The 26,612-nt window shown below is 47.2% G+C and overlaps 1 protein-coding gene across 1 annotated transcript; it reads left to right on the top strand.

The window, feature by feature from the left end:
- The first annotated feature begins 6,144 nt into the window (after positions 1-6,144).
- Positions 6,145-19,386, top strand: KCNJ5 (potassium inwardly rectifying channel subfamily J member 5). Its single transcript, XM_054395592.1, has 2 exons — positions 6,145-7,084; positions 19,025-19,386. The coding sequence occupies exons 1-2, from the start codon at positions 6,145-6,147 to the stop codon at positions 19,384-19,386; spliced, it is 1,302 nt and encodes a 433-aa protein (XP_054251567.1).
- The last annotated feature ends 7,226 nt before the right edge of the window (positions 19,387-26,612 follow it).

A 26,612-nucleotide genomic window follows, 5' to 3' on the forward strand; every position in this document is an offset into this window, starting at 1 on the left:
CACTGGACTCCCTCCTCTAGCTTCCTGCCTCTCTTGAACTGGGGAGCCCAGAACTGGACCCAATACTCCAGGTATGGCCTCCCCAGGGCAGCACAGAGTAGGAGGAGAACCTCCCTCAGCCTGCTGGCCACACTCTGCTTAATGCACCCTAGGAGACCCTTGGCCTTCTTGAGCCCAAGGCCACAGTGCTGCCTCATGGACAACTTGTCCAGCAGCACTCTCAGGTCCTTCTCTGCAGAGCTGCTTCCCAGCTGGTGAGTCCTCACCTGTCCTGGTGCAGGGGATTGTTCCACCTCAGGTTTATTCTCCTAATGCACAAAGCCATGGACCTCAGGTTTGAAACAAAAACAACTCTTAGTTTTAGACAAACAATGACAAATTCCTAGCTCCAGGCTCCTTCTGCATGCCAGCTTAGACCTCTCCAAAAGAAAATTCAATCTCCACCTAAACTTGCATTTACTTCAGCAAGATCAGTGATGATTTAAGTTGGAATCATGGTCAGCAAAGGGAAGAAGTTTCTTGCAGACTTTTCTAGTTTCACCTTCAGCCAATTTCTGTCCTGAAGACCTGGAGCTATCAGGAGGCACAGCAGCTCTGTCAGGCAGAGCTTGTAGGCAGCTTTGCCAACCAATGCCTCCTGGAGACACCTAACCCCAGCTTGACTCTTCTTCAGCAAATCTCAGAGTCCTAAATGTCACCCTGTCGTCTGGGCAAAAGCTGAGCAGCAGCAAGCCTGATGAAAAGGCTCTCTGCAGGGTTGATAATGCACTGACTCACCTCTCCTTTAGCCTCTCCAAAAGCAAAGCAACGTTGTACAAAAGTGACATGTTAATGATCCTGGCCTCCTTTAACCAAAGATGGTAAATTCCAGTGGGACAGGACAGTGCCTGTGACTAAAAGAACAATTTCACCTCATGGATCTCTTGGCTGTGAGCAGTGATTTACAAACTGAAGCCTAAATCTCCATGAGGTGCTTGCATGGAGATGCCATCACCTAGGAGAGATGTTTCTGCTGGAGAGCAGTCAGTGGCTGTCTCTTGTACAGTGAAGGAGTCAACCAAATCCTTCTGTAGCCACCATGCTTCATTTGTAGCACATCTTCTCATTTCTGCTGAAGTTTCCCACAGCAGTTACAAATGATAAGGGATTGACAGCCAATTTCCTAGAAGATTCCCATACCTAGAACTTCCCAGACCAGTTTTATCCATACCACACATTTTTTAGAGCTGGGGAATTAAAGCAAAGATTTATCTGCTTAATTATTTTCAATAGCCACATACTGAGGTTGTGCTTATGATGGGAGAGCTGAAGGATATGGATGTGCTGGAGCATGTCCAGAGAAGGGCCACAAGGATGATCAGAGGGTTGGAGCTCCTCTCCTATGAGGACAGATTGAGAGAGTTGGGGTTGTTCAGTCTGGAGAGGGGAAGGCTCTGAGGAGACCTTCTTGTGGTCTTCCAGTATCTGAAGGGGGCTACAGGAGAGCTGGGGAGGGACTTTTTAGGATGTCAAGGAGTGATAGGACTGGAGGGAATGGAGCAAAACTAGAGATGGGTAGATTCAGATTGGATGTTAGGAAGAAATTCTTCACTATGAGGGTGGTGAGACACTGGCACAGGTTGCCCAGGGAGGTGGTGGAAGCCTCATCCCTGGAGGGTTTTGCAGCCAGGCTGGATGTGGCTGTGAGCAACCTAACCTAGTGTGAGGGGGGTTGGAACTAGATGATCATTGAGGTCCCTTCAAACCCTAACAATTCCATGAATCTCTGATTAAATCTTAGGAGAAGTCAAAATGCCACCAAAGCTGTCAGTAAAGTTCACATTCAGCAGGAGTTTTCCTGTTTTAATGGACCATGGTAAGATCTTTCCGAAGGTTTCCAGGAAGATCTCCCTTGACCTCTTGCTAAAGATCAATAGCATTAGAACTTTGATGCTGCCAGTCCCTTGAGTGATTTTTGAAGCAGCTTCCACCACATGCTCATCAATCACAGTGATATTTCTAAGGATTTATGGCTTTTGGATTGTTTTGGGTTTTTTCCCCTTCTGTTCTCTTCTTTTTAAGACGTTTCAAGATCTTTGTGGTTTCTCTGAGTCTAAACCACGAAGCCTTCCACTACAAATCCATGTCCTGAAATCGATGGTGCTCTCTCACCCAGTGTAAACAAAACTCAGAATCAAAGATCATTTTAGAATGAAATCAGCTTTGGAACAATTCTTTTTACACTGACCACGTGCACCACATGCCTGCTTTTGCTTTCCTGCACAGACTGATCAAAAGCCTTTTACAGAGTCACAGATTGCATTACATTGGAAGGAACCCTCAAAGGTCATCTTGTCCAATCCTCCTACAGTCAGCAGGGACACTTCCAACTAGATCAGGCTGCCCAGAGCCACATCAGGGCTGATCTTATTGGTCTCCAGGGATGGTGACTCCACCACCACCCTGGGCAGCCTGTTCCAGGATTTCACCACTCTCATGGTGAGGAACTTCCTGCTGACGTCCAACCAAAATCTCCCCTGTCCAGTTTCAAACCAGTTCAAAACTTTGAGTCCAAATGGAGTAATTTCAGATTAATCAGAAGGTACACAGACCAAAAGTAATATTCTAAGGGTGGTCAGGCATTGGAACAGGCTGCCCAGGGTGGGGGTAGAGTCACCATCCCTGGAGGTGTTCAAAAACATATTGACATGGCACTTCAGGACATGCTGTGGTGGACATGGTGATGTTGGTTTGATGGTTGGACTTCGATGATCCTTGAGGTCTTTTCCAACCTTATTGATTCTGTGATTCTGTGACTTTATTTTAGAGGTCTTTTCCAAACTTAATGATTCTGTAATTCTATGATTCAATTCACATCCCACCTCCCTGGGCAGCTTGTTCCAATGCCTGACCACTCTTGCAGGAAAAGAATTGTTCCTAATCCCCAACCTAAACCTCCCTTGGCACAATTTCAGCTCGTTTCCTCATGTCCTATCACTTGTTACTTGGGAGAAGAGACCAAACCCTACCCCACTCCAACCTCCTTTCAGGTAGAACTGGCAAAGCTCTTTGCAGGCACCTGGCTCCAATCTCCTTCCAGGGAGTTGTAGAGAGCAATGAGGTCTTCCCTCAGCCTCCTTTTGCTTTTCTCAAGACCTATTCTCCAGACCCTTCCCCAGCTTTGTCATCCTTCTCTGTACCCAGTCCAGCCCCCTGTTCTTGCAGTGAGGGTCCCAAAACTGAATCCAGTACTCAAGATGTGGCCTCAGCAGTACTGAGTACAGGGAGGCAATCACTTCCCTGCTCCTGCTGGCCACACTGTTGATGACCCAGGCCAGGATGCTCTTCATCTTTTTGGCCAGCTGGATACACACTGCCTCGTCTCCAGCTGCCTGAACATGCACTGTGTGCAGTGAGGACAGCAAACCTGATTCCTCCTCACCTACCATCCCAGCATCTTTAATCCCCTGTTATTTACCCCCTTCCTGTGGCTGCACTGGCTCAGCCCTGCCCCCAAACCCTTCAAAGCAGGCACATGTGCCAGCAGGAAGCAGCTTTGGGCCCGGGCTGTGGGCAGATGGCTGGACTCCCTGGTGAGCAGAGCCAGCAGGGCTGCTTCCAGCAACAGGCTCTGGCTGCTTCGCTGGAGGAATGATTGATGGTGACTTTATACAAGGGCTAAGAGTAATTTTTTTCCTGTTAACCAGACTTGGCTAGGGAGGAATGGAAGTGGAAATTTGTTGCATCATTTATTCATCCTGCCTCCCTGCTTCCTCCCCGCCCACCCTTTTGTGCTTTTTAATACCGAAAAGATGAAGCCACTTTGCTTGGTCCTCAAATTGTCTCTCCCAGGATACTCTTAATTGTATCTCTACACCTCTTCCCATTCACAGAGGCGTAAGAAGATTAAAGATAGAGGGAGCAGTAATAGATTTAGTTAGGGTTTAATGGGATTTGCAGAGGACAATGCAGGGAACAAGCGGCACGGAGAATATTGCTGCTCTACCTTTGATATCCCTAAGGCTTCCTGATTAGTCCTTCACAGAAGGTTTGTCTGTGCCCTGCATCCAGGGCTGAGACTCAGGTTTTGATGTAGGGAGGTGTAAAGGAGCAGACAATCATCTCTGCAAACAGGATGCTACGTCACAGAATCGTGGAATCACAAAATCACTTTGCTTGGAAAAGACCTCTAAGGTTGTTGAGTTCAACACCACCATTGCCACTAAACCATGTCCCCAAGTGCCATGGCCACACATCTTTTTTACACCTCCAGAGATGGTGACTCCACCACCTCCCTGGGCAGCCTGTTCCAGTGCTTGGAAAAGATCTCTAAGGTTGTTGAGTTCAACACCACCATTGCCACTAAGCCATGTCCCCAGGTGCCATGGCCACACATCTTTTTAACACCTCCAGAGGTGGTGACTCCACCACCTCCCTGGGCAGCCTGTTCCAGTGCCTCACCACTCTTGCAGCAAAGAAATTGTTCCTAATCTCCAACCTAAACCTTCCCTGGTGCAACTCGAGGCCATTTCCTCTAGTTCTATCGCTTGTTACTAGGGAGAAGAGACCAAACCCTACCTCACACCAACCTCCTTTCAGGTAGAACTGGCAGGCATCGTTTTGGATTGGTTTGTGCCTTGTTGATTGCAGTTTTGTGGGTGGACAGCAGGACTTTCAAGAGCTGCCTGTTCAAAGTGTCTGCTGCTTTTGTCTGAGGGGTGAAGTGAGAAGGGTGGCTGAGGAACAGGCAGCTTGGATGCCTCACACCTTCAGACACCTAATCCGAGTCGTTAATTAAAAGCCTGTCTCACATTTGGAGCTCAGGCTCCCAGAAGAATTGGTGGAGGAGGGGGGTGGGGTGCCTCCAGAAGGGTGATTCAGCACTCCTGAAGTGGGAATCATCCCTGGAGGAGCCTTTCTCTGCTGACTGTAAGGGAAACCTTCATGCATAATTTAGACTTCTGTGAGCTTTATGTAGACAGCAGTGCTCAGTGGTTTCTACCCATGCCTGAGCTTTCTCTTGGTCTGCACCCAAAACCTGAGGCATCAAAAGCCTCCAGTCCCTCGCAAAGATGTCTCTCTACTTTCATCCTAGTTGTGATCTCAAGCAGCTTTTGGGTAGGAAAAAATATATAGTCCAAGGACCACAAAAAAGCCCAGAACAAAGAAAAAACACACCAAAAATCCCCAAACAAATAAACAAAACCCCCCCAAACAAACAAAAAACCCTACACTAAAAACCCCCAAACAAAAAAAAACCCAACAAAAACTCAAAGAAAACCAAACAAAAAAATAAAACACCCCCCCAAAAAAAATGCCAAAACAAAAACCACAAACAAAAGCCAAGCAAAAAATAAAACAAGAAAAAAAAACCCCAAACCAACAAACAAAACCCAACCAAACAAAAAAAACCCCAACCCTCCAACAAATAAAATCTAATTCAAAAAATAAAACAAAACCCCCAAACAAACAAAAACTAAACAAAAAATAAAACAAAAACCCCATACAAAAACCAAATAAAAATAAAACAACCCCCCAAACAAACAAAAACCAAACAAAAAATAAAAAACCCAAACAAAAACCAAGCAAAAAATAAAAAACCCCAAACAAAAAAAAAAAAAAAAAAAAAAAAAACCCCAAACAAAACCCAAACAAAAAAAAAACAAAACAAAAAACAAACAAACAAACAAACAAAAAATCCCAAACAAAAAATCAAATCGAGCAAAAACCAAAAAAAAAAGAAAACAAAAAACCCCAAACAAAAAAAGCCAAACACCCAAAACCAAACCAAACTAAGCCAATGCCCCAAAAAACACTGCAGCAAAGTTTGCAGCATGGTCTCAGCTCTTTTGCCCCTCTCTCAAACATTCCAGCACCAGAACAAGAGGACACAGTCTCAAGCTGTGCAGGGGAGGTTTAGGCTGGAGGTGAGGAGAAAGCTCTTCACAGAGAGAGTGGTTGGCCATTGGAATGTGCTGCCCAGGGAGGTGGTGGAGTCACCATCCCTGGAGGTGTTCAAGGAGGGATTGGACGTGGCACTTGGGGACATGGTTTAGATAGTCATGAGGTGTAGGGTGACAGGTTGGACTCGATGATCCTTGAGGTCTCTTCCAGCCTTCTTGATTCTATGATTAAATTCCTTCTTTGTTCTCCTGCAGCCCAGCCATGGCTGGAGATTCTAGAATCTTCATGAACCAGGACATGGACATTGGTGTTACATCCAGAGAGCCTAAGAAGATTCCCAAGCAGGCTCGGGATGATGTCCCCATTGCCACCGACCGAACCAGGCTCATCTCAGCGGAAGGGAAGAAGCCACGGCAGCGTTACATGGAGAAAAGTGGCAAATGCAACGTCCACCATGGGAACGTCCAAGAAACCTACCGGTACCTTAGCGACCTCTTCACCACGCTGGTGGACCTCAAGTGGCGTTTTAACCTCCTGGTCTTCACTATGGTCTATACCATCACTTGGTTGTTTTTTGGGTTCATATGGTGGCTCATTGCCTACATCCGGGGAGACCTGGACCACCTGGAAGATGAGAACTGGATCCCCTGTGTGGAAAACCTCAGTGGATTTGTTTCTGCCTTTCTGTTTTCGATCGAGACCGAGACGACCATTGGGTATGGCCACAGGGTCATAACGGAGAAGTGCCCAGAGGGCATCGTGCTGCTCCTGATCCAGGCTATTCTGGGCTCCATTGTCAATGCATTCATGGTGGGATGCATGTTTGTCAAGATCAGCCAACCAAAGAAGAGGGCTGAAACCCTCATGTTTTCCAACAACGCAGTGATCTCCATGAGGGATGAGAAGCTCTGTCTCATGTTCCGGGTTGGAGACCTCCGCAATTCCCACATTGTCGAGGCTTCCATCAGAGCCAAACTGATTAAATCCAAACAGACCAAAGAAGGAGAGTTTATCCCCTTGAACCAAACGGACATCAACGTGGGATTTGACACTGGAGATGACAGATTGTTCCTGGTGTCGCCTCTGATCATCTCGCATGAGATCAATGAGAAAAGCCCCTTCTGGGAGATGTCCCGCACCCAGCTGGAGAAAGAGGAGTTTGAAATCGTGGTCATCCTGGAAGGAATGGTGGAAGCAACAGGTAAGGAGGTGTCACAAAGAAGTCACAATTTTGAGGGGTGGAAAAGGGGAAAATGGAGTGTGGTGTTAAGATTTTGCTGCCCAGAGAGGTTGTGGAGTCTCCTTCACTGGAGAGAATCTGAACCTGCCTGGATATTGTGATCCTGGGCAACGTGCTATGGATGACCCTGCTTTAGCAGGGGGGTTGGGCTGGGTGACCTCCACAGGTTCTTTCCAAGGTCCTGGAATTCTGGGATTCTGTGGTGGGTTCTCTCTGAAACAGCAGCAAGGGGTTTGCAGCTTGATAGGAGCACGCAGTGCTGTCAGGACCCGGCCACACAGATTCTGTCCCTTGCTTACCTTTAATGTTGTCCCCTTCTTGAGATTTGCCCTTATGGATCTCCAAACAACCAGATGTAAAGGGAAATACTCTTTCAAATTCTCTTCTCTCAGATCTTTGATCTTCAGGACAGCTCTCTGGAAAGTTACTTCACTTTCCCAGAATGCCTTTTAGTCATTAGGTGAGTAGCAATAGGTGACTTCTCCAGAGGCAGCTGAGGGAAGTGATGTGTGGTTTGCACTGTACCTGGGCTGGAGCACTGTATGGCCAAAGAAGGATTCATTTGGCATTAGCAGGCAAATCTTTCTCAGCAGAGGATTGTAGGGACGTGGCAAAAGAAGGAGTGGGTGGAAAAGACTATCAAAGGCAAAGATTTGCAGTGGAAGCTTATGTGGTAGCCTAATCATTTACTAGATACAAGAACCTCCTGATCTGAGAGTGAAATGCAGTTCCCTGTTTTTCCAAAGCCTCTTTGCTCATCACACAGTGACACTATCAGACTCTGTTTGCACAATGACAGCACTGTCTTCCTCTCCTGAAAGCTCAACCTCTGCTAGATCTGTCTGAGAGGAAGTCATTATCAATAACAACCTCCAAATTAAAAGCATGGCATCGGAATAACATCACTTTACAAATGGGCTCCTTTCCCAGAGGGATTGTCCAGGCCAGCATGTAATGACATCAGGGAGCATACATCTGTGGAAATGAATTATTCTGGTCTCAAAAGGCAGGCTTTGAAATCCCCAAATCGAAGCTGGAAGAGGCAGTTTGCAGCGAGCTGGGAGCAGAGCAGAGCTCAGCTGATGGCGTTGTCTGATTCAGAGCCTGGGATGGTTTTCTCAATGACATATGGTCACTGGTGGGGGTGATATTTTGCCATAGTGAGAGCTGCTTGCAGTGTTTGTGCTTCCCTGCTTTGTCCTCACACTTTGTAATGTTGATAAAGCAGCTTGGGGGATATTAATCCCTGCTTCCATCCCTTCAAATTCACTCCAAGCAAATTCGTTAGGTTTTTTATTTCCTATCGTATTGCTCAAGCCCCATCTGCTTCCAGGAGAGGTGTCATTTACTTCCAGCATGGCTTCTATTAAATCATGACACTGAGAGAAGGTAGAGGGTAGTGAAAAATGCAGCAGAGCATTTGTTCCCTTAGTAACCCCTATGAAAAATTGGGAACCACCATCACAGAGCTCAGAGGTACAACTGGGGAGCTCTAAGCTTGAGGAGGGCAGATTCAGAGTGGAGATTAGGAAGAAATTCTTTACAGTGAGGGTGAGGAGACAATGGAACAGGTTGTCCAGGGAGGTGCTGGATGCACCCTTCCTGATGGTGTTCAAGATAGGTTGGATGAGGTCTTGAGCAACCTGGGCTAGTGGGAGGTGTCCCTGCTCATGTCAGAGGGGGTTGGAACTGGATGACCTTTAAGGTCTCTTCCAACCCAAACCGTTCTATGAATCTATGAAAATTCAGCACAGCCATTTTGTAACCACCTGCAGCAGCTTTAACCAACCAAACACACAACACAAAGGCACTGGGTGGTCTCCTCTCAAGCAAATAACTCTTCTCACTGACATTTACATTTAATTCTGACCCAGTGGCAGGCAAAGATGGTCAACAGCTTCAAACAAAAAGCATAGAATAAATTTCAAAGAGTCACCAAAACGCTTCACATCATTGATTTTAAACCCATGGTCATGTTTTGAAGGTGACTTGAATTTCCTAAACACTTCAAGCCATTGGTTTTTAGAGCCATCTTTGTGTTTCCAAGTTGACTTGAATTTCTTAAAACACTTCAGCTTGTTGTCGTTTTTCTTTTGCTAATGAGGGAGATGCTGTGCTTGAAACCCATGGCTTTTGGGTTTGAGTTGAATTTTTAACAGGATAAATAACAACAACAGCAACACACCAGAAACCTCCCAGCCAGCCTAAAATGTGCTGCTTTGCTTTTGATGCAAAAGAAAACAAACACTGCATTATGATTCCAGTGAGAGATCTCCAGGGACCCACAGCTGTTGTACAACTCACCCACAAAGCCAGCTGCAGCAGACAGCCCTGGCAGGGATCTTCCCAGTTGATATTTCACAGTGGTTGAGGCACTCTCATAGCTCCATAGGAGGTTAACAAAGGCCAAAAGGAGACAAATTTTCTGATCAGATTTGCTGTACCTGTCCTGCAGACTTCATTCCACATCTACAGTGTCCAGCATGGTTATGCTCTGGGATGATTGTTTTGGTCCTCACTGCTTTTTCTTACCTCTTTTCTCCACCACCATTAAATAAGCCACAAGAGACAGTCCAGATGCTCAATTATCCCAGAAAAAGAGTTTATCCAATATATCTTCCTGGCTTAGAGTCTGCATGATGAAAAGTGGCTTAATGATTAGAAGTAATTTAGCTCCTCCTGTCCCTGCAAAAGTGTAGGCAAAGAGCAGCTTCTCTGCACCTCCACTTATCCACCTTTATGTAGTAAAATTCCTTGGCTGTAAACACAAGCCCAAACAGAAGTGGGCACAGCATCAGATATCCTGGAATGAATCACAGAATCACAGAATCATTCAGATTGGATGAGACCTCTAAGATTATCAAGGCCAACCATCAAGCTAACACCACCATGGCCATTAAACCATGGCCCCAGGTGCCATGACCACACATTTGTGAGCACCTCCAGGGATGGGGACTCCACCACCTCCCTGGGCAGCCTGTTCCAATGCCTGACCACTCTTGCAGGAAAGAAGTTTTCCTAATATGCAATCATGAATCTCCCATGGGAGAACAAAGGGAGAGTGAAATGACTAAATGGACTTTGCAGGCGTTCATCTTCTGGCTCGGGCTGTCTTGTTGCTTTGGTTTGCATTTTGCATCTAAATGACTTTTCTTCTCTGCAAGAAGGACCTTGCAGAACTCTCACAGAAGCTGCTTATGCAATCATAGGGAAGAGAGAGAGGTTTCCATTCATTCTTTGCATTAGCTGAATTGTCCTCCAGAGGTGGATGTTGGCAGGCTGGGCATCTTAAGTGTCTCTGCAGACATGATAAATACCATTGTGAGAGGCCTGAAGTTATGTGGTGTAAGCTTGGGGCTGAGGTTCTCTCTGACAGAGACATCAAGATCTTTAAACCACAAGGTCCTTGCCTTTTCTCTCTCCCTTCCCAGTGCTGAGAAGCTTGCACAGGCCTGGAGAGCACTTAGATAGATTAAAATCTGATTGCATGAAAATCAAAGTGAATCAAACCCAGACATGTCCTCCCCTGAAGGAGACAAGCACAAATAATTGGAGAACCATGCTCCTACCTTCCAATATTCCTTTCTGAGTTGGAGGAATATTGACTTTGGAGGTGGCAGGGAGGGAGGTACAGTGTTCTTTGGTCTAATTAACACAGAGGGACTAATAGATTTTCTGACTCTCCAATTGCTGATGCTAATCTAAAGGCTTGTATTGCTTAATGAGAGTGGTGGAACTTCACATTTTCACAGCTACTCCTTGTCACCCTAACTCACATCAGTCTGTCACTATACCTCAGAACCCATCAGGGCTTTCTCTGTGCTCTTGCAGTGTATTTGGAGCTGAGCATGACTGAGGCAGCTTTAGTGCATCCAACAGGAGGGGGAAAGCCATACCCTGCATCCAACAGGGTGTGAAAACAAGGAGAGGGATGTGGAATCCCACCCAGCAATATCTCTGCTGGAGCTGCAGAGACAACCCTGCAAGTATGGCAAACACACAGGCAGCGGCGGGCACATGACATTTCACCAGCAGATAATCACAGAGCTCGGTGGCATTTAAATGAGGGGAGTTAATTTTAGGCTGATGAAAAATGTTGTCTTGACAGCCCCAGGGGTTGAGATGTCTCTACCCACCAAGAAAAGTTCAGTCCATGAAGCAGCACTGAAATATTTAGCTCTGCTGTTGATGTGATCAGCCTGGGGCAATTTCTCGGGTTGGTGATCAATGCTTTACTGTCCCCTTGCCCTGGTCATGATGGTCCATTTGAGGACTGTACACATCCTCCACAGCTGGAGAGAGGCTGCTGGTTCAGGGATAGGCAAAGAGCTGCAAACACAGCCAGATTTGGCTTGTGATAACAAGGTTTGATTGTAACTGGTGGCCTGAGGGTGTACAAGACCTGGAAACCCAGTGGCATCCCCACCTCTAGCAGCAGCAGCTCTGCTCCAGTTGCATAATGAGTGGCATTAAGGCAGTGAAACCTTCTGCAATGTGCAGCTCCCAGTGAGCACGCTGCAGAAATCCCAAGCTGCTCGCCCAGGGAGCCATCCAGCAACTGCTTTTTGTCAGCACCTGTTAACATCCCTTGTCTTTGATAAGGTGGAAAGCTGCTTGAAACCCAGCTGGGTTTGATGACAGAAAAGTGCCTTATTAGTGGGGCTCCCCTGACATCAGTCCTCCTCTCTGCTCTTGAATGTAATGAAACCCTTGGTTTAATACCCAGAGCAATATATTCTGTATCTTTTCACCTGCTGGAGACCAGAAAGAAGTTTAAGTCACCATCTCTGGCTGCTTTAAACAGGAACATGAACAAACTCTGCTGGTGATCTGTGGTGTAGTGATTCCAGCCACCAGCCCCCAAAAATCAGCTGCTTAGGATTTTGCTGTAATGAAATTATCATTAAAACCCTACCCAATGTTTAATACAGAACTGGAAACCAGGAGACAGTCCTCTGGTCTCCACTTTTTGAAAGAGTCTGGAACTGGTTCCAGAATCCTCTGGTCTCCACTTTTTGAAAGAGCCTGGAACTGGTTCCAGCTTCATTGAAAAATCGTTGCATCTGCTTCTGGCTTTGTGCAAAATTGGGGTTTGGTTTTGGAGGGGTTTTTTGTGTTGTTTTGGGTTTGTGTTTTGAGTTTGTTGGTTTGGTTTGTTGTTTTTTTTTCTTTCCTGGTTTCACTTAAATTTGAGGCTTGTTTGCAGCTGAAAGCTAAGCTGCTGAATGAAGAGCTGAGTAAGCTGTAGCCAAGACTTGAGAGCTGAAGACCTGACATTTCACTTCACATTTTCCACAACTGACAGATTGTACAAATTTACATTAAACAGACTTTTCTCATTTTTTTAAACCAGATTGTTTAGGAGAAAATTCAACTGGCAATAGTCTCAGTAGCTGGAGAATATGACAGACTTGATAAAGGAAAATCTTTATAACTTTATTTTTCACTCAGGCTGACAGAGGGGAACCAAGTATATTCTTTTGGCATGAAACTTGTTCAAATGAGATGCCCAAGTCATCAAATACCACTTTTTATTACTATATAGAATCATTACCATCAAACTATTGCTATTACAAATCATTAAGGTTGGCAAAGGCCTCTAAGAGAGCTTAGAGCTTCAGATGCTCTCAAGTGTTATTCTGGTGCTGTACGAGGAGAGGCTTCCCTGGTCAAGCACTGGAACAGGCTGCTTAGGGAGGTGGTGGAGTAACCATCCCTGGAGGTGCTCAAAAAACGTGCAGATGTGGCACTGTGGGACATGATTTAATGGCCAGAGTGCTCAATGATCTTAGAAAGCTTTTGCAAACAAAACAATGCTATGATCCCATGCTCATTGAGCCCAGCCCTCAACCCAGCACCACCACGGTCATTAAACCATGTCCTACAGTGCCATGTATGCACATTTTTTGAGCACCTCCAGGGCTGATGACTCCACCACCTCCCTGGGCAGCTTGTTCCAATCCCTGACCACTCTTGTAGCAAAGAAATTGTTCCTAAACCTCCCCTGCTGCAACTTGAGGCCATTTCCTTTTATTCTATCATTTGTTCCTTGAGAGAAGAGACCAAATCTCCAACCTCCTTTCAGGGAGCTGTGGAAAGCAACCAAACATTTAAACCCAAAACATGCAGCAATGGCTACTTTAAGAAAAAGTCTTTTTCAGGCCCATAAATACTGTGATTATTTTTGCAAGAGAAGTATGAAAGCTCCACTGCAAGCTGAAATTGAAGAGATATTGCAAGCCCAAAGAGCAGGTTGTGTGCAAGGGGTGGTGGTTGCATCCATGTCCTGGCAATAACAGCAAAGTTTATTGCTCCACATCTCCCCTGTCACCTTTTTTTTTTATTATTTTTGTAGCTCCAGAGGCAATAATTAGCTGGGGACATTAGAGATGCATTTATTAACAAGGCTGGAGAGCACAGGGCAGCCTGCAAAAGAAGCACTTAATGGAATTTGAGGCAGAGGCAATGCTCATTGGGTAATGTGGGATCTGCCAAGTGGGATGTCCCAACAAAATTAACAGGGAAACTCAGAAGGGATTAGGGAGCAATTACAAGTTGCATGATTGTGCTGGCTCCAGGTGCCACTGGGGTTACAGAAAGCAGCTATGGCAGGATGCTGGCAGTGTGGTGTGCTTGGATGCTGAAAGCTTTGTTTTGTTCATTCCTTAACTGAATACTGGAAGCAGGAGATAACTACGATAGTGTCTGTGTGGTTAGGACATAACCAGGATGGTGTCTGTGTGGTTAGGACATAACTAGGATGGTGTCTGTGTGGTTAGGACATAACTAGGATGGTGTCTGTGTGGTTCAGCACATAACTAGGATGGTGTCTGTGTGGTTAGGACATAACTAGGATGGTGTCTGTGTGGTTCACACATAACTAGGATGGTGTCTGTGTGGTTCAGCACATAACTAGGATGGTGTCTGTGTGGTTCACACATAACTAGGATGGTGTCTGTGTGGTTCAGCACATAACTAGGATGGTGTCTGTGTGGTTAGGACATAACTAGGATGGTGTCTGTGTGGTTAGGACATAACTAGGATGGTGTCTGTGTGGTTCACACATAACTAGGATGGTGTCTATGTGGTTAGGACATAACTAGGATGGTGTCTGTGTGGTTAGGACATAACTAGGATGGTGTCTGTGTGGTTCAGCACATAACTAGGATGGTGTCTGTGTGGTTAGGACATAACTAGGATGGTGTCTGTGTGGTTCACACATAACTAGGATGGTGTCTGTGTGGTTAGGACATAACTAGGATGGTGTCTGTGTGGTTCACACATAACTAGGATGGTGTCTGTGTGGTTAGGACATAACTAGGATGGTGTCTGTGTGGTTAGGACATAACTAGGATGGTGTCTGTGTGGTTCAGCACATAACTAGGATGGTGTCTGTGTGGTTAGGACATAACTAGGATGGTGTCTGTGTGGTTCACACATAACTAGGATGGTGTCTGTGTGGTTAGGACATAACTAGGATGGTGTCTGTGTGGTTCAGCACATAACTAGGATGGTGTCTGTGTGGTTAGGACATAACTAGGATGGTGTCTGTGTGGTTCACACATAACTAGGATGGTGTCTGTGTGGTTCAGCACATAACCAGGATGGTGTCTGTATGGTTCAGCACATAACTAGGATGGTGTCTGTGTGGTTCAGCACATAACTGGGATGGTGTCTGTGTGGTTCAGCACATAACCAGGATGGTGTCTGTATGGTTCAGCACATAACTAGGATGGTGTCTGTGTGGTTCAGCACATAACTAGGATGGTGTCTGTGTGGTTCAGCACATAACTAGGATGGTGTCTGTGTGGTTCAGCACATAACTAGGATGGTGTCTGTGTGGTTCACACATAACTAGGATGGTGTCTGTGGTTCAGCACATAACCAGGATGGTGTCTGTGTGGTTTAGGACATAACTAGGATGGTGTCTGTGTGGTTCAGCACATAACTAGGATGGTGTCTGTGGTTCAGCACATAACTAGGATGGTGTCTGTGTGGTTCAGCACATAACTGGGATGGTGTCTGTGTGGTTCAGGGGATAACTAGGATGGTGTCTGTATGGTTCAGCACATAACCAGGATGGTGTCTGTGTGGTTCACACATAACTAGGATGGTGTCTGTGTGGTTTAGCACATAACTAGGATGGTGTCTATGTGGTTCACACATAACTGGGATGGTGTCTGTGTGGTTTAGCACATAACTAGGATGGTGTCTGTGTGGTTCAGCACATAACCAGGATGGTGTCTGTATGGTTCAGCACATAACTAGGATGGTGTCTGTGGTTCAGCACATAACCAGGATGGTGTCTGTGTGGTTTAGGACATAACTAGGATGGTGTCTGTGTGGTTCAGCACATAACTAGGATGGTGTCTGTATGGTTCAGCACATAACTAGGATGGTGTCTGTGTGGTTTAGGACATAACTAGGATGGTGTCTGTGTGGTTCAGCACATAACTAGGATGGTGTCTGTATGGTTCAGCACATAACTAGGATGGTGTCTGTGTGGTTTAGGACATAACTAGGATGGTGTCTATGTGGTTCAGCACATAACTAGGATGGTGTCTGTGTGGTTAGGACATAACTAGGATGGTGTCTGTGTGGTTCAGCACATAACCAGGATGGTGTCTGTGTGGTTAGGACATAACTAGGATGGTGTCTGTGTGGTTCACACATAACTAGGATGGTGTCTGTGTGGTTAGGACATAACTAGGATGGTGTCTGTGTGGTTCACACATAACTAGGATGGTGTCTGTGTGGTTTAGGACATAACTAGGATGGTGTCTGTGTGGTTCAGCACATAACTAGGATGGTGTCTGTGGTTCAGCACATAACTAGGATGGTGTCTGTGAGGTTCAGCACATAACTAGGATGGTGTCTGTGTGGTTCAGCACATAACTAGGATGGTGTCTGTGTGGTTAGGACATAACTAGGATGGTGTCTGTGTGGTTCAGCACATAACTAGGATGGTGTCTGTGTGGTTCACACATAACTAGGATGGTGTCTATGTGGTTCAGCACATAACTAGGATGGTGTCTGTGTGGTTCAGCACATAGCTAGGATGGAGTCTGTGTGGTTCAGCACATAACTAGGATGGTGTCTGTGTGGTTCAGCACATAACTAGGATGGTGTCTGTGTGGTTCACACATAACTAGGATGGTGTCTGTGTGGTTCACACATAACTAGGATGGTGTCTGTGTGGTTCAGCACATAACTAGGATGGTGTCTGTGTGGTTCACACATAACTAGGATGGTGTCTATGTGGTTCAGCACATAACTAGGATGGTGTCTGTGTGGTTCAGCACATAGCTAGGATGGAGTCTGTGTGGTTCAGCACATAACTAGGATGGTGTCTGTGGTTCAGCACATAACTAGGATGGTGTCTGTGTGGTTCACACATAACTAGGATGGTGTCTTTGGGGTTCAGGGCATAAGACCTCACCTAGTGTCCAGCTCTGGAGCCCTCAACATCAGGAGGACACAGAGCAGGTCCAGAGGAGGGCCACTGTCTAGCCCAACCCTCCTGCTAGAGAAGCATCACTTAGAGTAAATCACCCAGGAACACACCTAGGTGGGTTTGGAATCTCTCCAGAGAAGGAGACTCCACAGCCTCTCTGGGCAGCCTGCTCCAGTGCTAAGGCTTGGAGGAGGCACTTGAAGGTCATAGTTGAAAACCAGCTCTGTCTGACACCTTCAGGTCTGAGGAGGCCAGGGCAGCTGATGCTGCACATCATAGTGTCACCATGGTCAGGAGTGATCTCCACACTGGTTTTCACTTGTAAATCACAAGCTGACAGCTTCCTTAAGAGACCCCATGACCCAGGAGAGCTTCTCCTGAAGGCAAAACCACTTGGGATGATTTTCTTCTTCTATGTTTTTCATAGCAGGCTTTGCACATCCCAGTTCCTTCCTGGCCAGGAAGCAGGCATGCTGGCACACTGTGACTAACTGTACTTGTTGTTCCTGCCCAGAAGCAAATACTCCTGCAGCTCTTCTTGGTGGGGAGAAAAAATAAAATAAAATAAAAATTGGTCTTTCAATCTGTGATACAAAACTGGAAATTTCTTGGTGTTTCCTGTGTCACCACCCCACCCCCTTCTAACATCTCAAGAACCAAAAGCAACCTAATAAACTCCTGCTGGAGAGCTTTAAACTAAGGAAAGCAACAAGAGACAAGAAAAGCTTTCCAGAGCACTTGCTTCTGTGGGTGTCTTTTCATGGACTGTAGCAATTAGTAGAACTAAATAGTCATCTTGTGCACAAAAGTCACTTTTTTTTTCTGAAGGAAAGGAGTTTTCTGGTTACTCTGAGACTGCAGTCACTTGGTTGAGCTCACCTGGTGAGAAGACATTTGACACTGATATTTTTCCCCTCATGCATTGCTTTAGATCTTTCTTTACGTACTTTGGGCTGTAGGAGTTAGATTTGGAGGCACTGGCCAGGAAGTGAATCAAGTACATGTTTAGGATGTGTTCCAGTCTTGTCTATCCCTCACCCTCCAAAAGAGATCAGTGAGAGGACTTTGTGAGGTCAAGTTTTCCAGATTTTACTGTCCTTGGTTCCATAATTAGGACAAAGAGAAGACAAAGTCAGCCTTGACACTTGCAAATGATTCCAAGAGATCTTGGTTGCAGTTACACCAATGCTGAATACTCATTCCTGCTCTGCAAAGCTTCTCTTGAATCTTCTCCAAGCCAACTCTGCTCCTTGGGGCTGAGAAGCAGCTTGATGAGCACCACTTTCTATTTTCCACTGTCCACCCAAACCACAATCCCCAGTCCCATGGAGTTCAACGTGCTTATGAGCTTGACTCAGTGGTGGTGTGGATTTTGGTTCTACCAACCCAATGCAGTTGGGTGGAACCACAGCATCACAGTATATCAGAGGTTGGAAGGGACCTCCAGAGATCATCAGGTCCAACCCCCTGCCAGAGCAACATCACTTAGGGTAGTCCACACAGGAATGCATCCAGGTGGGTTTGGAAAGTCTCCAGAGAAGGAGACTCCACAACTCCCCTGGGGAGCCTGTTCCAGGGCTCTGTCACCCTCACCCTCTGTAAAGAAGTTTCTCCTCATCTTGAGCTGAAATCTTCTATGTTCTAGTATGAACCCAGTGTTCCTTGTCTTATCACTGTGAACCACCCCAAAGAGCCTGGCCCTCTCCTCCTGACACCCACCCCTCAGCTATTGATAGACATTGATCAGATCACCAATCAGTCTTCTCTTCTCCAGACTAAACAGCCCCAGGGCTCTCAGTCTCTCTTCATAGGGGAGATGCTCAAGTTCCCTAAGCATCCTCATGGCTCTCTGTTGGATTCTCTCCAGCAGGTCTCTGTCTCTCTTGAACTGGGGAGCCCAAAACTGGACTGAACCCTCCCAGAGGTGTTCAAAAGCCAGCCTGGTCTATAAATCACTAAGAGTGGTGGCCCCCTCTACCTTGGTGTCTTAACTCCAGTACAGGATGCTGATCTGCTGTAGGTGAAGTGGACTGGGGTCAGATGCAATGGGAGTGGAGAGCAGTGGCTGCTTCTCCTTAGGGGCTGGGGGGCTGAGGGTTTGAGGCACACTGGCAGGGCTGGATGTTGTTCTGGCACACTTCACCAGCAGTGCTGTTAGTATCACACACAAGCCACACCTCAGCACAGCGATGTGAGGACAGAGAGAAGCTGCTCAGTGGCAGCAGGCTTCAGAGCCATGTGCAGAAGATTCAGGCAAGAGCCTGAAGACACAGCAGCGCTCAGCTTTTTCGTGGGAGAGGCTTTTGTGAGGCTTGTTAAGCAGAGACCTTTTCTGTGTCCCAGAGCACTCAGGCAGGGAGCTAACAGGAAAGTGCTCTTAAGCAGAGGAGGGGTCGGGGGAGCACGGAAGGCAGCTCTGCATTTACCATCCCTCTCTTTCCACCCAGGCATGACTTGCCAGGCTCGCAGCTCCTACATGGACACCGAGGTGCTGTGGGGACATCGCTTCACTCCTGTCCTCACCCTGGAGAAGGACTTCTATGAAGTTGACTACAACAGCTTCCACAGCACTTACGAGACCAACACCCCCGTGTGCTGCGCCAAGGAGCTGGCCGCGTCCCGCCGCGAGGGACAGCTCCTCGGCCACCTCTCCAGTGCCACCCTCCTGAGTGGAGGCAGAGAAGCAGAGCCAGCAAAAGAGGAAGAAGAAGAGGAGGAGGAGGAGGAGGAGGAGGAAGGCAAGGAGCCAGCAGGACTGAATGGAGCCAACGGGACAGCAGGAGAGGTGAAAGAAGATATACCTGTCTAAGACATGAACTGCTGGATGGTAGATACCCAGCTGCACTGGGAGACTGTGGCCTGGCAAGCTGGGAACTGACTGGGAGCCAGAGAGCTGAGATTGGTGTCCAAATCTCTGCTGCCTGCTGCTTGATCCTGGCGAGCCTCTGCAGAGCACTGTGCCTCAGTTTCCCTCCCCTTCTATCTGTACAGTGAGGTTCTGAGCTTTGCACTCGTTTGTGAAGCATTTGGATCTCCATGGACAAGGTTCACCAAGTACCATCACTGTTAAAAGTTGAAATTCCCACCATGGGTTGTCGCAAAAGATGTTCATTGAGTGTCCAGAACTCCTCTCCCTTGAGAAAGGGTATTTACAAAGTCCAGAATGTCCCATATCAGTATGAAGAATGTGGTTTCATACCTTCACTTACTTTGTGAGTCAATGTATTGTAGACATTGTTACTGCTAAATTAAAAGAAGAGGGAAAAAAAAACAAACCTCTCTGGTATCCAGTGGAGTGTTTTTCCTTCATGATTTTGAGGAATAGATTTTAGCCTTTTCCTCCAGGATCACAGTTGTTGTGATTTGTTTCCTGGGAAATATCTGCTATTAACAGGACAACCTCTAGCATGTTTGTCTGAAGGGTTTTGCTGTCTTCTCCAGCTGAAGTGCTATCTTTCTCTACTCTTTCCATGGAATCTCTGACACATTTCACAGGCTGTCCACAGCCAGAGAAAGTTTAGACCTTGCCCCAGTGAAGGTTTCTTCCTGGTCTGCATGTCCCAGTTTCAGCTCCACTTGATGACTAAAGCAAAGCAGGTAGTCAAAGTAAGTAGTTGGTGGAGAGTGGCAGAGCAAAGGGCACAAACTTTAGGTCTCCCTGGAGCCTTCTTTTCACCAGGCTGAACAGCAAAAACTCTTGTAGCCTGTCTCCCATAGGAGAGGTTCTCTGAGCATCACTCTGTTGTATGACTCTGAGCACCACTGCTGCATGACTCTGAGCATCACTGCTGCATGACTCTGAGCACCACTGCTGCATCACTCTGAGTATCACTGCTGCATGACTCTGAGCATCACTGCTGCATGACTCTCAGCATCACTGCTGCATGACTCTGAGCACCACTGCTGCATCACTCTGAGTATCACTGCTGCATGACTCTGAGCATCACTGCTGCATGACTCTGAGCACCACTGCTGCATGACTCTGAGTATCACTGCTGCATGACTCTGAGCACCACTGCTGCATGACTCTGAGCACCACTGCTGCATGACTCTGAGCATCACTGCTGCATGACTCTGAGCATGACTCTGCTGTGTGACTCTGAGCATCACTGTTGCATGACTCTGAGCATCACTGCTGCGTGACTCTGAGCACCACTGCTGCATGACTCTGAGCATCACTGCTGCATGACTCTGAGCACCACTGCTGCATGACTCTGAGCATCACTGCTGCATGACTCTGAGCATCACTGCTGCATGACTCTGAGTATCACTGCTGTATGACTCTGACTATCACAGCTGCATGACTCTGAGCATCACAGCTGCATGACTCTGAGCACCACTGCTGCATGACTCTGAGTATCACTGCTGCATGACTCTGAGCATCACTGCTGCATGACTCTGAGCACCACTGCTGCATGACTCTGAGCATCACTGCTGCATGACTCTGAGCACCACTGCTGCATGACTCTGAGCATCACTGCTGCATGACTCTGAGCATGACTCTGCTGTGTGACTCTGAGCATCACTGCTGCATGACTCTGAGCACCACTGCTGCATGACTCTGAGCATGACTCTGCTGTGTGACTCTGAACATCACTGCTGCATGACTCTGAGCATGACTCTGCTGTGTGACTCTGAGCATCACTCTTGGTCAGCTTGGCCTCCAGTACCTAGCAAATAGCATGTTGTGATACATTGAGTTTTGAAGCGAAGTAACTTGATGTGAAATGCTCAGTTCTAGGAGACTTGCAGAGAGAGTAGCTCAGCTTCCTCTTTTTCCACACTAAACCTCAGAGGAACAGAGGGAGAAAAATGGGAGAGGTTTCTTGGAAGGGGTTGTTCTTTTTTTCTTTCCACTCCTCATCCCACCTCTGCAAATTAATTGTGTTCAAATTACTTCTCAGAATATTTTTTTTGTTCTGTTGCTGAACTCCTAATGGAGGGGAGAGTAATAGGAAGTAAAACTGTGACTGGTTTGTGCAGGTCAGAGACAATTTCAGCCCCTGGGAGAGGTGTTACATAAGCTCTACTCAACAAGCTGACTTGTCCAGCTCAATTCAACATGAGTGAGGGCTTGCTGGGTCCCTTAAGTAATGGCAGAGACAGAGAGCATGGAAATGGCACTAGACTGCAGCTGCACCTTTCTTCTCCAGGCTTTTAACCCTCCAGGAAGCAGCTAAGCATCTTCAAGTAGCCAAAAATTTACTTCATCTGCTCAGAACCCTCGAGATTTCATCACAGAAAACTGCACTTTCCTAATATTAAGTTTGGGAAACCATTTACTCTCTGTCAGGGGTTGGTGTTGTTGCCAGCAGGTCAAGAGAGGTGATTCTGCTCTTTGCTCTGCTGAGACCTCACCTTGAATACTGCACCCAGTTCTGGTGTCCCCAGCATAAGGACACAGAGCTGTTGGAGTGAGTCCAGAGGAGGTCACAAAAATGATCCAAGAGCTCCTCTGCTATGAAGACAGGCTGAGGGAGCTGAGGGTGTTCAGCCTGGAGAAGACTCTGGGTGGACCTTAGAGCTGTTTTCAATACCAGTAAAGGATCCTACAGGAAGGCTGCAGAGGGACTTTTCATGAGGGTGTCTAGAGACAGGACAAAGGGGAATGGTTTGAAGCTGAGGGAAAGCATGGTTAGACTGGAGCTGAGGAAGAAGTTCTTCAGTGTGAGGGTGGTGAGACTCCGAAACAGGCTGCCCAGGGAGGTTGTGGATGCCTCCTCCCTGGGGGTGTTCAAGGCCAGGTTGCATGAGACCTTGAGCAGCTGAGTCTGGTTGAGAGGTGTCCTGCCCACGGCAGAGATGTTGGAGTAAGTTATCTCTGAGGTCCCTTCCAACCTAAGCCATTCTATGACTATCCTGTGCTCTCCTTTTGGCTGAAATTCCTCCCAAATGGAGGTTTAATTCAGTGAGTGTATCAACTTTTCTGAAAGGAAGGGAAAGCCTCTTCCAGAATTGACATCTCATGAAGGAGAAAGTTTTTCACAGAGAGAGTGATTGCCCATTGGAATGTGCTGCCCAGGGAGGTGGTGGAGATGTTCAGGAGAAGCCTGGATGAGGCACCTAGTGCCATGGTCTGGTTGATTGGATAGGCCTGGGTGATAGGTTGGACTGAATGATCTTGGAAGTCTCTTCCAACCTGCTTGATTCTCTGATTCTCTGATTCTATGATATCCTTCACCCAAGTGTGTGTAGGACAATGAACCCTGGGAATAAAAGCATTACAGCCCCACTCTTGGGTGTGATGAGCACTGAAATGCAAGTCTGCAGCTCTTCTGGGAGTTGAAATAGCTCTCACAGCTACATCCCCACAGCAGTATCTGATCAATAGGATACCCTCATCGGCCTCTCCCCTCTCTAAAAGATTAACTAGCTCTCCACCAGCAGCCTTCAGAGCCTGTAAACACACCATTCATGCACAGATAACCATTCATCTCCACACCACAGCCCCAGTAAAGGAGCTAAAAATCCATACCCACAACCTCTGCCTCAGAAATGGAGCACTGACAAGCAAAACTCCCAGCACAGATGTACACATTGGCTCCCCAGCAAGCAAACCCACAGGCTTGGGTTTTTTTTTCCCCCAGACTCAATGATATTCCACCACCATGCAGCTAAACTCAGCAGCACAGAATCATGGAATCTTGGAATGCTTTGGGTTGGAACCCTCCAGAGGTGTGAGGGTGCTGGAGCCCTAGAGGCTGCCCAGGGATGTTGTGGAATTTCCTTCTCTGGAAAGATTCCAAACCCACCTGGATGTGTTCCTGTGCAATCTGATCTTGGGGAACCTGAGTTAGCAGGGGGAGTTGGACTGGAGGACCCAGAGGATTGGAAAGGACCCAGAGGGTCCTCCAAAGGACCCAGAGGATTGGAAAGGACCTAGAGTTCCTTCAAAGGACCCAGAGGACTGGAAAGGACCTAGAGTTCCTTCAAAGGACCCAGAGGACTGGAAAGGACCTAGAGTTCCTTCAAAGGACCCAGAGGGTTGGAAAGGACCTAGAGGTCCTTCAAAGGACCCAGAGGATTGGAAAGGACCTAGAGTTCCTTCAAAGGACCCAGAGGACTGGAAAGGACCTAGAGTTCCTTCAAAGGACCCAGAGGATTGGAAAGGACCTAGAGTTCCTCCAAAGGACCCAGAGGACTGGAAAGGACCCAGAGGTCCTTTTCAACCCCCACCATTCTACAATTCTATTTTCATCCTCTCTGAGTTTCCAGACTTACGCTTTCTGCATGTCTTGTATTTTCTCCTACATAAATTTCCATCCTTGTGCTTTTAGGGCTTCTTCATTTTGACTAAATAATGTTGCTTAGACTGAATCTGGAGATATCTAGAGGTGACAAATCCACCCCCAGGGGTTAATCAAGATGACTTTTAGAAATCTACCTCTACATTTTCGATTCAGCCTGGCTTCAACTCTCACTCTTTTCAAGACCCCATTGCTCAGCTTTAGGCTTGACTTTACCCCCTCCTTGTTTGGTCTTGCTTGTTCTGGTGCATACATTTCCACCAGAACTCGTGGATCATGAAGCTGAGATAAGAGGGAATGCTATTTATGCTCAAGTAATTAATACCCCATGATAAGCTGCCTGCATTGCCAGCCATATCTGCTGCAATATAGGAGAGGCATGGTGCCAGGCTGGGTTACACAGCAGTTTGGCTGATGATGGAGAGGAGACTTAATTAAGTTACAGGGAAACCAGGCAAGCATTCAGCATAAAAGCAGCAGCATTTTCTATTTCAAGCCTAAGGAAAGTGTGATAACAGCTCAAGGTTTGATGCTGACACTGATCAGGACTTCATTTCCAGCCCTGCTTGGTCATTTCAGAAAACACATTGACACAGCACTTCAGGATGTGGTGTAGTGGGCATGGTGGTGTTGGGTTGTTGGCTTGATGGTTGGGCTTGATGATCTCAGATGTATTTTCCAACTTAAATGGTTCTATGATTCCATGATTCCATGATTCCATGCCCACACCAGCTTGCCCAGGATCACAATGACCAAGTGGGTTTGGAATGTCTTTGGAGAAGAAGACTCCACAACCTCTCTGGGCAGCCTGCTCCAGGCCTCCAGCACCCTCACAGCAAAGAAGTTTCTCCTCTTGTTCAGATGAAACCTCCTGGGTTCCAGTTTGTGCCTGCTGCCCCTTGTCCTATCAACTGGCCCCCAGGGAAAAGAGTCTGGCCCCATCCTCTTGCCCCCTGGAAACACCACCCTGGTTTAACTAACCCCAGTAAAATCAGGAGGAATTCCTCAGGGTTAATGCTTGGTTTAGGGAGATCAGAACCAGGATATGAAGTGGTAAAGAGGTTGTAAATCTCTTGATTTGAATCACAGTCAATCTCTAAGTAGGCCAGAGAAGAAAATCAACAACCCTTCCTTAGCTGGGTGTCAGAATGAGATGAGCAGTGCAGCAGAGTTATTTGCTGCTCTCTAGGTGTGTGTTTGATGCAGAACCTCTGTCACTGCTGCTGCAGGGAGGGAGCAGGTGTAGCACTGCACAGCAAAAAGCTGAGCCTTAAAATCAGCAACCACTGTAAATAACATCAGGCAAAGGAGGAGGGGAGACTCCTGGGCTGAGCCATCAGAACAGGGCTTGGCTTGCCAAAGAGCATAGCAGGAGCTTGGTGTCTCCTGAATGAAGCCATGGTTGGTCAGAAGGGAAGGTGAGGTGACGAAGTTGTTGAGGTCCCATCATCACCCACTGCATGTGGAGTGGCTCTTGGACTTCATCAAGTCCAATTTCATCCCCAACAGAGCAAGTTGTTTAAGGCAGGGTGACTCAAAATTGAAGCAACTCCCTTCTTTCAAGCCTCATCCTGCAACTGAGACATTCATAAAGCTTCCTCATTCAGCACAAGGCCATGGCAGGAATGTTTTACAGGATTTCATGCTTTTTGCAGTCCCAGTGTGGAAATCCAGCAAAGGGAGCCTGCCTTTTCTGGGTGCAAGCATGCTGCAGTTTTGACCCATGGGCTCTTCCAATGCCTTTCCCTTGCAGGGCCTTTGAGTGACATTGTGGATTTTTTATGGTGTGCACAAAGAGCAGCTGTGGGCTGGGCTGGGCTGAGAAACCACCAAGCTCACTGTCACAGAACCATATCCTCACAGAATGGCAGGGGTTGGAAGGGACCTCTGAAGATCATTGTGTCCAACCCCTCTGTAGGTTTGCCTACATCAGGCTGCACAGGAACAAATCCAGAGCTGTTTGGAATCTCTCCAGAGGAGGGGACTCCACTCCACAGCTAGCTGCACAGTCTGCTCCAGGACTCTATCACCCCTACAGCCTAAAATTTCTCCTCCTGTTCAGATGAAACCTCCTGGGTTCCAGTTTGTGCCCATTGCCCCTTGTCCTGCCACTAGGCACCATTGCAAGGAGCCCAGCACCATCCTCTTGGGCAAGGAGCCCAGCATCTCCATTTAGATCTTGCTTCTTCTGGAGAAGAGAAGGCTCCAGGGGAACCTTAGAGCAGCCTTCCAGTACCTGAAGGGAGCTACAGGAAAGCTGGGGAGGGACTTCTGACAAGGGCTGGGAGTGATAGGATGAAGGTCAATGGCTTTGAGCTGGAGGAGGGGAGATTTAGACTGGAGATTAGGAAAAAATATTTCCAGTGAGGGTGGGGAGATACTGGCACAGGTTGCCCAGGGAGGCTGTGGATATCCTCTCCCTGGAGGTGTTCAAGGCCAGCTTGGATGAGGCCTTGAGCAACCTGGGCTAGTGGGAGGTGTCCCTGCCCATGGCAGGGGGTTGGAACTGGATGATCTTGAAGGTCCCTTCCAACCCAAACCATTTTATGATAACATGTGACAGGGTTTAATGGCCATGGTGGTGATGGGTTGATGGTGGAACTCCATGACCTCAGAGGCCTTTTCCAGCCAAGACAATTCTACAAGTCTATAAACTACCTGGTGAGGACCAGGGTGACCACTCCACCCCTCTGCTGGCGTGTGGATTTATCACTGAATGAGAAGCAAAGCTCCCAGTCACAGGACAATTAACGCTGGTTAAAGCTCTTCAGTATTCATCCCACCCCCC

This window comes from Indicator indicator, chromosome 34 (genome assembly GCF_027791375.1).
Source record: "Indicator indicator isolate 239-I01 chromosome 34, UM_Iind_1.1, whole genome shotgun sequence".
Classification (NCBI taxonomy): domain Eukaryota; kingdom Metazoa; phylum Chordata; class Aves; order Piciformes; family Indicatoridae; genus Indicator; species Indicator indicator.

What these genes read in the sequence shown, in the direction of transcription:
- KCNJ5 (XM_054395592.1), top strand. Translation starts at nt 6,145, where the DNA reads ATGGCTGGAGATTCTAGAATCTTCATGAACCAGGACATGGACATTGGT. An exon ending in AGGAATGGTGGAAGCAACAG is followed by an intron (nt 7,085 to 19,024) that starts GTAAGGAGGTGT and finishes CTTTCCACCCAG; the next exon opens with GCATGACTTGCCAGGCTCGC.